The 15912-nt window shown below is 30.5% G+C and overlaps 1 protein-coding gene and 1 long non-coding RNA gene across 6 annotated transcripts; both read left to right on the top strand.

Moving 5' to 3' along the window:
• The first annotated feature begins 1956 nt into the window (after nt 1–1956).
• On the top strand, nt 1957–7463 carry LOC111879345 (uncharacterized). The gene is made up of 4 exons (XM_052766891.1): nt 1957–2186; nt 3619–3843; nt 6847–7071; nt 7460–7463. The coding sequence occupies exons 1-4, from the start codon at nt 1957–1959 to the stop codon at nt 7461–7463; spliced, it is 684 nt and encodes a 227-aa protein (XP_052622851.1).
• A 696-nt stretch (nt 7464–8159) lies between these two features.
• Nucleotides 8160–10689, top strand: LOC111879340 (uncharacterized). Of its 5 annotated transcripts, none has more exons than XR_006183193.2 (7): nt 8160–8667; nt 8788–8855; nt 8946–9056; nt 9417–9521; nt 9653–9735; nt 9843–10308; nt 10441–10689. It is a non-coding gene; the product is annotated as an uncharacterized LOC111879340 (long non-coding RNA). The 5 variants fall into 5 exon arrangements; XR_002846075.3 differs by having other exon boundaries at nt 8161–8667; nt 8946–9157; nt 9843–9881; nt 9986–10689; XR_006183197.2 differs by having other exon boundaries at nt 8162–8667; nt 9843–10115.
• The last annotated feature ends 5223 nt before the right edge of the window (nt 10690–15912 follow it).

Genomic DNA, 15912 nt, shown 5'->3' with positions numbered 1-15912 from the left:
AATGAAATTGATTTCATCATTGTTTACAGTTGGTTGACTTTTTTAATTAACTAGTATTGGTACTTTATATATGATTTATTTCTTTGAACAGATTCCTATTACTATCTATGATCCAGCAAAATCGTCAACATCTTCTGCTACCTTATGTTAGGACGAAAGATGTTCTCCAAAATCCAACTCATGTTCAGATAACCAATGCACCTACGATCTCCACTAAGGGGTTGGTAGTGGAACATAAGGCTATTATGTATCCGACTTGATGCATTTTAGAATAATTGTTGGCTAGACAGATTGGTTGAACACTTCAACTTCAGTTTTATTTGGGTAAGTTCTCATGTATCATCAACTATAGAATTTAATTTCTCTTCCTTCTTTTATTCTCTTTAAATAAGTTGGTTGATTTAGTGAATTTTGCATGAGCAGCTGTAGCACATCCGAAACAGGACAGATAAGTCAAACGGAAAGAACACTTGATGAGATTATGGGATTGGGCAGACAAATTATATCCGTCATTTCCCAAATTTCATCACAAGGGATTGCACCAAATTCCTTTGGACATTGTCTAGCTGGTGGTGATGGAGGTGGGATTTTGGCCTTTGGCACACCAGTCATGCCCGATCTAGTCTTCACTCCACTTGTGAAGTCAATGTAAGTTTTTATTTTCTTTATATTTATTTATTAATGTGAGATGACCTAATTTTATGAGACCGTGAGATGCAATCCTAGATACACATTTAGTAGATAAAACGAAAACATTTTTAAAATAAAAAAGAATTGAGAATTTTCGAAATAACAATTTTCCAATACTATGTTCGAAATATATTTTTTCCAAAAAAAAATACCACAATAAATAAATAAAATACATTTTTTTACATGTTCTAGTAGAATATTAGAATATTCTACATACATGGCAAATATTCTAACATTCTAAAGATCACATTAGAATATTTATAGTGTAATATTCTATTAGAATATTTCACGTGTTTTAAAAATAAAACGGGATTTTTTTTCTTGATTTTATTTAGTTATTTTTTCAGATAACTCAATTTCCAAAAATTATAATTAAAAAAAGAGTTTTTGGATTTTTCCTTTTGTTTTGCATTTTAAAATTATTTTTAGATTTGGTCTCATAAAATTAACATTGTCTTAACTAAACCTGAACTTATATATATATATATATATATATATATATATATATATATATATATATATATATATATATATATATATATATATATATATATATGTTTGGATTCAAAAATATATTGTGTTTAGTTGTAATGTTTAGCGTATTTTCTTAATTCCGAACTTTCGACTTAGGATTCTTTAATATGCTTATTTAACAATTATATATAGGAGCGTTAGTTAGTAGAACGGATAGTTTTTGATACAGAATAATTCCACACAACTTCTTGGAATGAATTTTTCGTTCTTTCCATTAATGCAAACATATCTTATTACTTCTTTGTGTTTCTATAAACCTATATAATCTTTTGATAATGTTTACATTTTACAATTTGTCGCTCCTATAATTGTTGACAATATATATTGACAAAGATATATATATATATATATATATATATATATATATATATCTGAGTAATATTTTAAAGAAATAAAATCGTAATTAAATATAGTAACTATATAAATGAGAAATGTAACTACAAAAAAGTGTAATTATAATATATCATGTAAGTTCAAACCGTGGGGCCACAACCCAATTTTAGTTGAAAGAGCCCTAGTTCTATTTTTAGGATGAATATCTCAATCATTATTTTGTAATGAAATTGATTTCATCATTGTTTACAGTTGGTTGATAGTTTTCTTCTCCATGTATATATATTTCCCCTGTAATGAAATGCACCACATGATGTTTCATTCCAACAATATTACTTATCTCTTATACGATTTTTCATTCCAACACTATTACTTTTCTCTTATATTTCTGTACGACCAATGGTTTCTTCGACAGTGTTGTGTCTAGTGTTGCTGCAGGCCGTTGGTGCTCTTGGGTTTCCGGCGACTCTGAAGCTGGAAAGATCGTTTCCCACCAACCATGGCGTTGAGTTGAAGCAACTCACGGAAAGAGATGGTTTAAGACACCATAGAATACTACACAAGTATGCTGATCCAAATGTGGTTGTTGGATTTGAAGTATATGGAACCTATGATCCTTTTGATGCTGGGTACGTACACCAACTTTTGTTGAGTATTTAACCATATCATAGTAAACATAAAACTTATTTACAATACATGGTAGTTTGAAATATATTTACCAAAAAACAGTGAATTAGTTCCGAACCAATATTTTTTAATTTTTATATTACAAAAGTAAGTAAAGAAACTAGACCGTCGGTCCCTTCATCTTCCTCCTATTCCGTCGTCGTCTTAAGTTTTCTTTATCGCCGGAGTATTCATCATTTTTGTTGTTAAACTGGACCACCAATCCTTGAATCTCCTTCTTACTTGATTACTACTAATCGGTGCATAAAAAACCAGAAGTCACAGGAGACCCAGAGATACCATCATCGCCTGCATCTAATGGGTTACAATACAAAATGAAACTTGTTCTTTTTATTTTTTTTAATTGGAATATGACGTCTATTAATCATTTAATCATGACAGTTTTGAGATGTTTACCGAAGGAATGTTCTTTGTAGAAATCCTAAAACTACTTGTATGGGAATTATAGAATTGCAAATTAAGAGATGGATGTTTCTTCTTGTTGTGCTAATCCTAATGTCTTCCTAGATCTTCCATTGATGCAACCGCTAGTGTTTTTGTTTAGCGTTTTCAGTTATAAATATTCTTCAATTTTTATTTCTTTATTAGAGTTTTGCTGTCGGGGGTATTTTGGGAAAAACTGTCATATTTGATGTTCTTGGTAATTGTTTTCTAAATTCTAGCTCATGTTTCGTTTTATAGTTTTTGATGAACAAAGACCTACACTTGTTCAATACTTGCGTATGTTTTAGTTATACTTGAAAGACTTTGTGAACAAGTCAATCTTTCCCGTTCTTAGCCATTTGTTCTTCAATTCCTTAACATGTTGTAATTTGGTTAACTTGTATCTTGTACTACACAAAAATAAAGCTAGGATTCCCTGCAAAAGAATACTATTTAGTGATTGATACAGGAAGCGACTTGTTGTGGGTCGGTTGCAAACCCTGTCAATCTTGCCCTACATCATCCACACTACAAGTATGTTCTGATCATTTCTTATAAGGTGTGACTTTTTTAATTAACTAGTATTGGTACTTTATATATGATTTCTATCTTTGTACAAATTCCTATTACTATCTATGATCCAGCAAACTCGTCAACATCTTCTGCTATTTTATGCTAGGACGAAAGATGTTCTCCAAAATCCAACTCATGTTCAGATAACCAATGCACCTACGATCTCCACTAAGGAGTTGGTAGTGGAACATATGGTTATTATGTATCCGACTTGATGTATTTTAGAATAATTGTTGGCTAGACAGATTGGTTGAACACTTCAACCTCAGTTTTATTTGGGTAAGTTCTCATGTATCATCAACTATAGAATTTAATTTCTTTTCTTTCTTTTATTCTCTTTAAATAAGTTGGTTGATTTAGTGAATTTTGCATGAGCAGCTGTAGCACATCCGAAACAGGACAGATAAGTCAAACGGAAAGAACACTTGATGAGATTATGGGATTGGGCAGACAAATTATATCCGTCATTTCCCAAATTTCATCACAAGGGATTGCACCAAATTCCTTTGGACATTGTCTAGCTGGTGGTGATGGAGGTGGGATTTTGGCCTTTGGCACACCAGTCATGCCCGATCTAGTCTTCACTCCACTTGTGAAGTCAATGTAAGTTTTTATTTTCTTTATATTTATTTATTAATGTGAGATGGCCTAATTTTATGAGACGTTGAGGTGCAATCCTAGATACTCATTTAGTAGATAAAACGAAAACATTATTAAAATAAAAAAGAATTGAGAATTTTCGAAATAACAATTTTCCAATATTATGTTCGAAATATATTTTTTCCAAAAAAAATACCAAAATAAATAAAAAAAATATATTTTTTTACATGTTCTAGTAGAATATTAGAATATTCTACATATCTTGCAATTATTCTAACATTCTAAAGATCACATTACAATATTTATAGTGTAATATTCTATTAAAATATTTCATGTGTTTTAAAAATGAAACGGGATTTTTTTTTTAATTTTATTTAGTTATTTTTTCAGGTAACTCAATTTCCAAAAATTATAATTAAAAAAAGAGTTTTTGGATTTTTCCTTTTGTTTTGCATTTTAAAATTATTTTTAGATTTTGGTCTCACAAAATTAACATTGTCTTAAATAAACCTGAACATATATATATATATATATATATATATATATATATATATATATATATATATATATATATATATATATATATATATATATATATCTTTGGATTCAAAAATATATTGTGTCTAGTTGTAATGTTTAGCGTATTTTCTTAATTCCGAACTTTCGACTTAAGATTCTTTCATATGCTTATTTAACAATTATATATTGGAGCGTTAGTTAGTAGAACGTATAGTTTTTCATACAGAATAGTTCCACACAACTTCTTGGAATGAATTTTTCATTCTTTCCATTAATGCAAACATATCTTATTACTTCTTTGTGTTTCTATAAACCTATAAAATCTTTTGATAATGTTTACATTTTACAATTTGTCGCTCCTATAATTGTTGACAATATATATTGACAAAGATATATATATATATATATATATATATATATATATATATATATATATATATATATATATATATATATATATATATCTGAGTAATATTTTAAAGAAATAAAATCGTAATTAAATATAGTAACTATATAAACGAGAAATATAACTAAAAAAAAGTGTAATTATAAAATATCATGTAAGTTCAATCCGTGGGGCCACAACCCAATTTTAGTTGAAAGAGCCCTAGTTCTATTTTTAGGATGAATATCTCAATCTGTATTTTGTAATGAAATTGATTTCATCATTGTTTACAGTTGGTTGATAGTTTTCTTCTCCATGTATATATATTTCCTCTGTAATGAAATGCACCACATGATTTTTCATTCCAACAATATTACTTATCTCTTATACGATTTTTCATTCCAACACTATTACTTTTCTCTTATATTTCTATACGACCAATGGTTTCTTCGACAGTGTTGTGTCTAGTGTTGCTGCAGGACGTTGGTGCTCTTGGGTTTCCGGCGACTCTGAAGCTGGAAAGATCGTTTCCCACCAACCATGGCGTTGAGTTGAAGCAACTCACGTAAAGAGATGGTTTAAGAGACCATAGAATACTACACCAGTATGCTGATCCAAATGTGGTTGTCGGATTTGAAGTATATGGAACCTATGATCCTTTTGATGCTGGGTACGTACACCAACTTTTGTTGAGTTTTTAACCATATCATAGTAAACATAAAAATTATTTACAATACATGGTAGTTTCAAATATATTTACCAAAAAACAGTGAAATAATTCCGAACCAATATTTTTTAATTTTTATATTACAAAAGAAAGTAAAGAAACTAGACCGCCGGTCCCTTCATCTTCCTCCTATTCCGTCGTCGTCTTATGTTTTCTTTATCGCCGGAGTATTCGTCATTTTTGTTGTTAAACTGGACCACCAATCCCTGAATCTCCTTCTTACTTGATTACTACTAATCGGTGCATAAAAAACAAGAAGTCACAAGAGATCCAAAGATACCATGATCGGCTGCATCTAATGGGTTACAATACATAATGAAACTTGTTCTTTTTATTTTTTTTAATTGGAATATGACGTCTATTAATCACTTAATCATGACAGTTTTGTGATGTTTATCGAAGGAATGTTCTTTGTAGAAATCCTAAAGCTACTTGTCTGGGAATTATAGAATTGCAAATTAAGAGATGCATGTTTCTTCTTGTTATGCTAATCTTAATATCTTCCTAGATCTTCCATTGATGCAACCGCTAGTGTTTTTGTTTAGCGTTTTCAGTTATAAATATTCTTCAATTGTTATTTCTTTATCAGAGTTTCGCTGTCGGGGGTATTTTGGGAAAAACTGGCATGTTTGATGTTCTTGGTAATTGTTTTTTCAATTCTAGCTCATGTTTCGTTTTATAGTTTTTGATGGAAAAAGACCTGCACTTGTTCTATACTTGCATATGTTTTAGTTATACTTGAAAGACTTTGTGAACAAGTCAATTTTTCCCCTTCCTAGCCACTTGTTCTTCAATTCCTTAACATGTTGTAATTTGGTTAACTTGTATCTTGTACTACACAAAAATAAAGCTAGGATTCCCTGCAAAAGAATACTATTTAGTGATTGATATAGGAAGCGACTTGTTGTGGGTCTGCTGCAAACCCTGTCAATGTTGCCCTACATCATCCACACTACAAGTATGTTCTGATCATTTCTTATAAGGTGTGACTTTTTTAATTAACTAGTATTGGTACTTTATATATGATTTCTTTCTTTGAACAGATTCCTATTACTATCTATGATCCAGCAAACTCGTCAACATCTTCTGCTATCTTATGCTAGGACGAAAGATGTTCTCCTAAATCCAACTCATGTTCAGATAACCAATCCACCTACAATCTCCACTATGGAGATGGTAGTGGAACATCAGCTTATTATGTATCCGACATGATGCATTTTAGAATAATTGTTGGCTAGACAGAATGGTTGAACACTTCAGCTTCAGTTTTATTTGGGTAAGTTCTCATGTATCATCAACTATAGAATTTAATTTCTCTTCCTTCTTTCATTCTCATTAAATAAGATGGTTGATTTAGTGAATTTTGCATGAGCAGCTTTAGCACGTTCGAAACAGGACAGATAAGTCAAACGGAAAGAACACTTGATGAGATTATGGGATTGGGCAGAAAAATTATATCCGTCATTTCCCAAATTTCATCACAAGGGATTGCACCAAATTCCTTTGGACATTGTCTAGCTGGTGGTGATGGAGGTGGGATTTTGGCCTTTGGCACACCAGTCATGCCCGATCTAGTCTTCACTCCACTTGTGAAGTCAATGTAAGTTTTTATTTTCTTTATATTTATTTATTAATGTGAGATGGCCTAATTTTATGAGACCGTGAGATGCAATCCTAGATACACATTTAGTAGATAAAACGAAAACATTTTTAAAATAAAAAAGAATTGAGAATTTTCGAAATAACAATTTTCCAATATTATGTTCGAAATATATTTTTTCCAAAAAAAAATACCACAATAAATAAATAAAATACATTTTTTTACATGTTCTAGTAGAATATTAGAATATTCTACATATCTGGCAAATATTCTAACATTTTAAAGATCACATTAGAATATTTATAGCGTAATATTCTATTAGAATATTTCACGTGTTTTAAAAATAAAACGGAATTTCTTTTTTAATTTTATTTTGTTATTTTTTCAGGTAACTCAATTTCCAAAAAATATAATTAAAAAAAGAGTTTTTGGATTTTTCCTTTTGTTTTGCATTTTAAAATTATTTTTAGATTTGGTCTCACAAAATTAACATTGTCTTAAATAAACCTGAACCTATATATATATATATATATATATATATATATATATATATATATATATATATATGTTTGGATTCAAAAATATATTGTGTCTAGTTGTAATGTTTAGCGTATTTTCTTAATTCCGAACTTTCGACTTAGGATTCTTTCATATGCTTATTTAACAATTATATATAGGAGCGTTAGTTAGTAGAACGTATAGTTTTCGATACAGAATAGTTTCACACAACTTCTTGGAATGAATTTTTCATTATTTCCATTAATGCAAACATATCTTATTACTTTTGTGTGTTTCCATAAACCTATAAAATCTTTTGATAATGTTTACATTTTACAATTTGTCGCTCTTATAATTGTTGACAATATATATTGACAAAGATATATATATATATATATATATACCATCTTATAAAGCATATATAATTAATGTCTTAATTACCAATTGTAAAGCCTAAGGTACAACAAATAAAGCCTATTACCTTAAAAACCAAGTAAATATGATCCTGACCATTAATTATTAAATGAATGGTATAGATATGTCCATGTTGGCAATCCGTGTGCTGAATGAATATTTGATCAAAAACATACAGACTCCCCAAAACAAAACTCTTTCGAGTTAGTGGATTGAAAATTTGAATCTTGATCTTAAAATTTTCAAAATCTCACTCTCTCTCCACAAGAACTGCCATCAATCACATATTTCATCTCCCCCACCATGTATTGTCGCATTCTCCGCCACATACAACGACTTCGTCACTCACCACTTGCTCCACCGGTGTCGCTTTCTTCGCTTCCACATATGTACAACTGATCAAATTTGGTCACTTATGGACGACAACTCACCATCTCCATCTTACTACCGCCTTCATCTGTCACTACCATCCACCGGAGTCGCCTTTTCCGATTCCACCATGACTCCCTCTATTTCTTCTTCTATATATGTAAGTAACTTAACCACCACGAACCATTTATTTGATGCTCTCTTTCTCTGCTGTAGAAACTAGAAAGATACATAGGAAAGACACAATTCGTCATCGCCACCGTTGTAGAATACAACATCTGGCGATTATATATCTTCCCCAGTCGATCTACACACGTAAGTTATACATCTATTTTTTTGTTGTTTTTCTCCCTTAATGAAGACATAGACAATTTAGGGTTTTTATGTTTTACTTATTTGGTTCATGTTCATTGAATGTCTTTCATGTTTCTGCAGGGGATTTTGTCGTTTGTTAGATTCAAATCGGACATAGGATTGACGTTTCAAACATTCAAATCGAACAGGTTCACATTTCAAGCTTCCCTAATCCATAGACTCTGAATGAGAAAAAAGATAAAAAAAAAATAACAAAATGATTCTTTTCATTTGTGTAGAATCATAGAAAGAGGAAATAAAAGAAACTTGGCGACCAAACCTAAAGCCTGACCATCAGGGTTTGCTTTTGATTTTTGGATTTCTTTCTGCGTTTCTGCAGACAAAGCTGGGTGAAGACATATCTGGGGGAGACGGATTTGGGAGATGATCAATTATAGAATCTGGGTCACAAAATGATCGTTTGAAAAATCATTTGTATGCTCCTAACACGGTAAGAATTTGCTTCTGGATTTATTTCATTTTTTTATCAAGGTTTTATTATTGATTGGTTATACCCATTGTTTCTTATGTTTCATTGGAATTTGGAATTTGTTTATCTAGGTGAGTTCATTCATTTTGGTGGTCTCTTCTTAATTTTGTTATCTTTCGTTCTAATTTTGAATTGGTTTTTATATGTAATTGTTCTCTGTAGTTTTTACATTCCTCCAACTTACTAAATCCTAACTTTGAACAACCATTCTTGCTATCAGACAGTCTTTGCTCATGGAGTCGTCGAGTAACAAATTTGAATGAATAGAACCCCAATCATATCTTTTGCTACCATAATGGATGAACCTGGTAAAATAAAGAAAAAGGTAAGTGGTTTGATTGAATAAAACTAAAAGTTGTTGATAAGAATTTTTGCTTTAATTGTGTTGATTTTAAAATTGATTTATTCCTTGTGGTGACTGTGATATGCTATGCTTGAACTAAATTTGTGGGAAAGATTCAAGTTGTGGCTCAGTTGTTGGAGCAACTGATTTGGAAAAGAATGTAACCTGGTGCTTTGACTTGAATAATTTTTGTCAGGTTACTTTCATGCAACTCTAAAAATTGATTAAAATCTTTTTCACAACAAATCAATAGCAATATCTTGACATGTGCAATAATTTAAATTAAAAAATGTATGATTGCAGATAAATTGTAAAAAGGTGGCAGCAAAAAACCATTTTAAGGTAAGTTTAATAAATTCCTGTGCATACTTGAGAGATTTGAACGGAAATGGGTTTTTTGACTTTTAAGTTCAAATTTATTAGTCGTTTCTTTGATTCATTTATAGAAAAAACGCCTTGACTTTGGCTCCAAATGAGTTTTTTAATCAAGTCAAGTCTGAGTTTTTGAAGCAAGTCAGGTCTGGTCGATCTATCAATACTTTTTTGGTACTATGGTTTGTTCTGAATCAAAGCAAGGTAATAATTTAAATTAGTAAAGTTGTTGACAACATCTATAAGGTTTAATGATGTTAGCTTTTAGGGATTTTTTTGATAAAAGTACCATCTTCAAATGAGCACCCTTATGGCACCAGGAAGGTCTAATGGTTAGATAAAAATATAAAGAAACAAAGCACAAAAGACACTTGGTAGCTCAACATCTGTTTTGGTGGTAGGGGTTTCATTTACTATTTTTTTTTAGCATCCACAAATCCAATGACATCATGATATAAGGAGTCGAGTTTGTGGTTTTAACACTTGTATAGACTTGATATCTATCTTACTTTAAATTGTTTGCTTGTAGGAGCTGAGTTTGTCAAAAAAAATGTAAAAGATCATCTTAAGCCCTATACAGGATGACTTATGGACTTTGGAAATGCGGCTGCTTGAGGTCTAATGTATACATCCCTGGAGTGATGGATCTTATGGAGATCCAAGGTTTATGGCTTTTGAATACTTGAATTCTTCACTTCATGGATTCTTCTTTTTGTGTGCGAGTTTCCTAATTGTTTGGTTTTGGAGGAAAATTCAGTATCTTATTTTGGTGTTTTAATGGGTTTGGGCAGGATGTTGGTGTGAGTTTTATTTCTTTTGTGTGTGGTGATTTTTAGATGCAAGAAATAGCAATGTATTTTCAACTATTTTACTTCTCATAGATGCTATGTGTTATAATTTACTATGCATACTTGAAAAATATTCATCCTTGTATTTATATGAAAATTCACTTTTCGTCTTTTGTTTTTTCCTCTAAATGGGTTAACTACTGATCAAGTTTCAAAACTACCCGATTACCATTTGAAGGATAAGTCGTTGGAGTGTTTAAGGTTAAATTTTGATTTGGGTATAATGAAAGTAGTAACTGTTGAGTTTGATTTTACTGGTTAAAAAGCAAAAGAATATCAAGATGAGAGAAAAGCATCACTTAGATCAAGTCATTGCCACTATTTGTCCCTTCAACACTGTTGATGCAGAAAATAGTGGTGCGTTTATCGTCTTATGCATTGTTACAATTATAGCAAAAAAATATCAATGTACTTTTTGTTTTCTGATATTTTATAGTGCAATGGTTTAGTTGCAGGAATATATTATTGTTTGATCAAGAAATAAATTCATTTTTTTGTCCATGCGTTGTCAAATAGTATTGACATTCTTTTTCTTAAAAAAGTCAAAATGCCTATTTAAGCGGAGCAAATAGTTTAGGAGATCTAGCATATGGTAATTGCTATTAGGCTTATGATTGACTTTTTGTGTGATCCGTATTACTTGGTTGTTAATTCAATTGCTAATGTATAGAACGAAAAATTTCATAAATTAATTACATGGATCCAAATCCATAACTTTTATAGTAGATCAAAACTAAATGTTTAGTTAGTGATTAATGTAATAGATATGGTTTTGGAAAATTAAATTTGAATTTTGTAATTTTCGTGAATACAAATTATATTTTCAACGTGTTTTTTTTTTTTTTTAATAACTAGGTGTTAACAAAATAATACCAGCATAAAATAGATATTAAGGAAATTTTTTTTGATCGATTCCATTAATATGGTATGATAATTATGATGACCATTTCTCATTTGCTGCATGGAAAACTTTACATTACCCAGAGCAATATCATGTGACAATACAAGCCCAAGATGAACTACTAACACTGATTTGTCTTATAAAAAGCAAATACTAATACTTAATCTAACACTAACGGAAATTGGTGTTGAAAGAAACTACATGCCGCAAAATGATCTATCAAAAGACTAAGATGAATTATCTGACACGAAAAGTAAATATCGTTGAATTAAACTATGTGCTCAAAGGAATAATCTCGCACCGTTGCATCGCACGGGTACGCTACTAGTATATATATATATATATATATATATATATATATATATATATATATATATATATATATATATATATATATATATATATATATATATATCTGAGTAATATTTTAAAGAAATAAAATCGAAATTAAATATAGTAACTATATAAACGAGAAATGTAACTACAAAAAAGTGTAATTATAATATATCATGTAAGTTCAATCCGTGGGGCCACAACCCAATTTTAGTTGAAAGAGCCCTAGTTCTATTTTTAGGATGAATATCTCAATCAGTATTTTGTAATGAAATTGATTTCATCATTGTTTACAGTTGGTTGATAGTTTTCTTCTCCATGTATATATATTTCCCCTGTAATGAAATGCACCACATGATGTTTCATTCCAACAATATTACTTATCTCTTATACGATTTTTCATTCCAACACTATTACTTTTCTCTTATATTTCTGTACGACCAATGGTTTCTTCGACAGTGTAGTGCCTAGTGTTGCTGCAGGCCGTTGGTGCTCTTGGGTTTCCGGCGACTGTGAAGCTGGAAAGATCGTTTCCCACCAACCATGGCGTTGAGTTGAAGCAACTCACGGAAAGAGATGGTTTAAGACACCATAGAATACTACACAAGTATGCTGATCCAAATGTGGTCGTTGGGTTTGGAGTATATGGAACCTATGATCCTTTTGATGCTGGGTACGTACACCAACTTTTGTTGAGTTTTTAACCATATCATAGTAAACATAAAAATTATTTACAATACATGGTAGTTTCAAATATATTTACCAAAAAACAGTGAAATAGTTCCGAACCAATATTTTTTAATTTTTATATTACAAAAGTAAGTAAAGAAATTAGAACGCCGGTCCCTTCATCTTCCTCCTATTCCGTCTTCGTCTCATGTTTTCTTTATCGCCGGAGTATTCATCATTTTTGTTGTTAAACTGGACCATCAATCCTTGAATATGACGTCTATTAATCATTTAATCATGACAGTTTTGAGATGTTTATCGAAGGAATGTTCTTTGTAGAAATCCTAAAACTACTTGTATGGGAATTATAGAATTGCAAATTAAGAGATGGATGTTTCTTCTTGTTATGCTAATCCTAATGTCTTCCTAGATCTTCCATTGATCCAACCGCTAGTGTTTTTGTTTAGCGTTTTCAGTTATAAATATTCTTCAATTGTTATTTCTTTATTAGAGTTTTGCTGTCGGGGGTATTTTGGTAAAAAACTGTCATATTTGATGTTCTTGGTAATTGTTTTTCAAATTCTAGCTCATGTTTCGTTTTATAGTTTTTGATGAACAAAGACCTGCACTTGTTCAATACTTGCGTATGTTTTAGTTATACTTGAAAGACTTTGTGAACAAGTCAATCTTTCCCGTTCTTAGCCACTTGTTCTTCAATTCCTTAACATGTTGTAATTTGGTTAACTTGTATCTTGTACTACACAAAAATAAAGCTAGGATTCCCTGCAAAAGAATACTATTTAGTGATTGATACAGGAAGCGACTTGTTGTGGGTCGGCTGCAAACCCTGTCAATGTTGCCCTACATCATCCACACTACAAGTATGTTCTGATCATTTCTTATAAGGTGTGACTTTTTTAATTAACTAGTATTGGTACTTTATATATGATTTCTTTCTTTGAACAGATTCCTATTACTATCTATGATCCAGCAAACTCGTCAACATCTTCTGCTATCTTATGCTAGGAAGAAAGATGTTCTCCTAAATCCAACTCATGTTCAGATAACCAATCCACCTACGATCTCCACTATGGAGATGGTAGTGGAACATCAGCTTATTATGTATCCGACATGATGCATTTTAGAATAATTGTTGGCTAGACAGAATGGTTGAACACTTCAGCTTCAGTTTTATTTGGGTAAGTTCTCATGTATCATCAACTATAGAATTTAATTTCTCTTCCTTCTTTCATTCTCATTAAAAAAGATGGTTGATTTAGTGAATTTTGCATGAGCAGCTTTAGCACGTTCGAAACAGGACATATAAGTCAAACCGAAAGACACTTGATGGGATTATGGGATTGGGCGGACAAAGTATATCCATCATTTTCCAAATTTCATCACAAGGGATTGCACCAAATTCCTTTGGACATTGTCTAGCTGGTGGTGATGGAGGTGGGATTTTGGCCTTTGGCACACCAGTCATGCCCGATCTGGTCTTCACTGCACTTGTGAAATCAATGTAAGTTTTTATTTTCTTTACATTTATTTATTAATGTGAGATGGCCTAATTTTATGAGACCGTTAGACGCAATCCTAGATACTCATTTAGTAGATAAAACGAAAATATTTTTAAAATAAAAAATAATTGAGGGTTTTCGAAATAACAATTTTCCAATATTATGTTTGAAATATATTTTTTCCAAAAAAAAATACCAAAATAAATAAATAAAATACATTTTTTTACATGTTCTAGTAGAATTTTAGAATATTCTACATATCTGGCAAATATTCTAACATTCTAAAGATCACATTAGAATATTTATAGTGTAATATTCTATTAGAATATTTCACGTGTTTTAAAAATAAAACAGGATTTTTTTTTTAATTTTATTTAGTTCTTTTTTCAGGTAACTCAAGTTCCAAAAATTATAATTAAAAAAAGAGTTTTTGGATTTTTCCTTTTGTTTTGCATTTTAAAATTATTTTTAGATTTGGTCTCACAAAATTAACATGGTCTTAAATGAACCTGAGCCTATATATATATATATATATATATATATATATATATATATATATATATATATATATATATATATATATAGATATGTTAGGATTCAAAAATAATATTGTGTCCAGTTGTAATGGTTAGTGTATTTTCTTAATTCCGAACTTTCGACTTAGGATTCTTTCAGATGCTTATTTGATAACTATATATAGGAGCGTTAGTTAGTAGAACGGATAGTTTTTGCTCCAGAATAGTTCCACATAACTTCTTGGAACGAATTTTTCATTCTTTCCATTAATCCAAACATATCTTATTACTTTTGTGTGTTTCCACAAACCTATAAAATCTTTTGATAATGTTTACATTTTACAATTTGTCGCTCCTATAATTGTTGACACTATATATTGACAAATATATATATATATATATATATATATATATATATATATATATATATATATATATATATATATGAGTAATATTTTAAAGAAATAAGATCATAATTAAATATAGTAACTATATAAACGAGTAATGTAACTACAAATAAGTGTAATTATAATATAGCATGTAAGTTCAATCCGTGGGGCCACAACCCATTTTTTCTTGAAATAGCCCTAGTTCTGTTTTTAGGATGAATATCTCAATCTGTATTTTGTAATGAAATTGATTTCATCATTATTTACAGTTGGTTGATAGCTTTCTTCTCCATGTATATATATTTCCCCTGTAATGAAATGCACCACATGATTTTTCATTCCAACAATATTACTTATCTCTTATACGATTTTTCATTCCAACACTATTACTTTTCTCTTGAATTTCTGTGCGACCAATGGTTTCTTCGACATTGTTGTGTCTGGTGCTGCTGCACGCCGTTGGTGCTCTTGGGTTTCCGGCGACTCTGAAGCTGGAAAGATCGTTTCCCACCAACCATGGCGTTGAGTTGAAGCAACTCACGGAAAGAGATGGTTTAAGACACCATAGAATACTACACAAGTATGCTGATCCAAATGTGGTCGTTGGGTTTGGAGTATATGGAACCTATGATCCTTTTGATGCTGGGTACGTACACCAACTTTTGTTGAGTTTTTAACCATATCATAGTAAACATAAAAATTATTTTCAATACATGGTAGTTTCAAATATATTTACCAAAAAACAGTGAAATAGTTCCGAAGCAATATTTTTTAATTTTTATATTACAAAAGTAAGTAAAGAAACTAGACCGCCGGTCCCTTCATC

The sequence above is a fragment of the Lactuca sativa genome, chromosome 1 (genome assembly GCF_002870075.4).
Source record: "Lactuca sativa cultivar Salinas chromosome 1, Lsat_Salinas_v11, whole genome shotgun sequence".
Classification (NCBI taxonomy): domain Eukaryota; kingdom Viridiplantae; phylum Streptophyta; class Magnoliopsida; order Asterales; family Asteraceae; genus Lactuca; species Lactuca sativa.
Note: the sequence above shows the minus strand (reverse complement) of the source record. Positions and strands in the feature narration are given on the sequence as shown.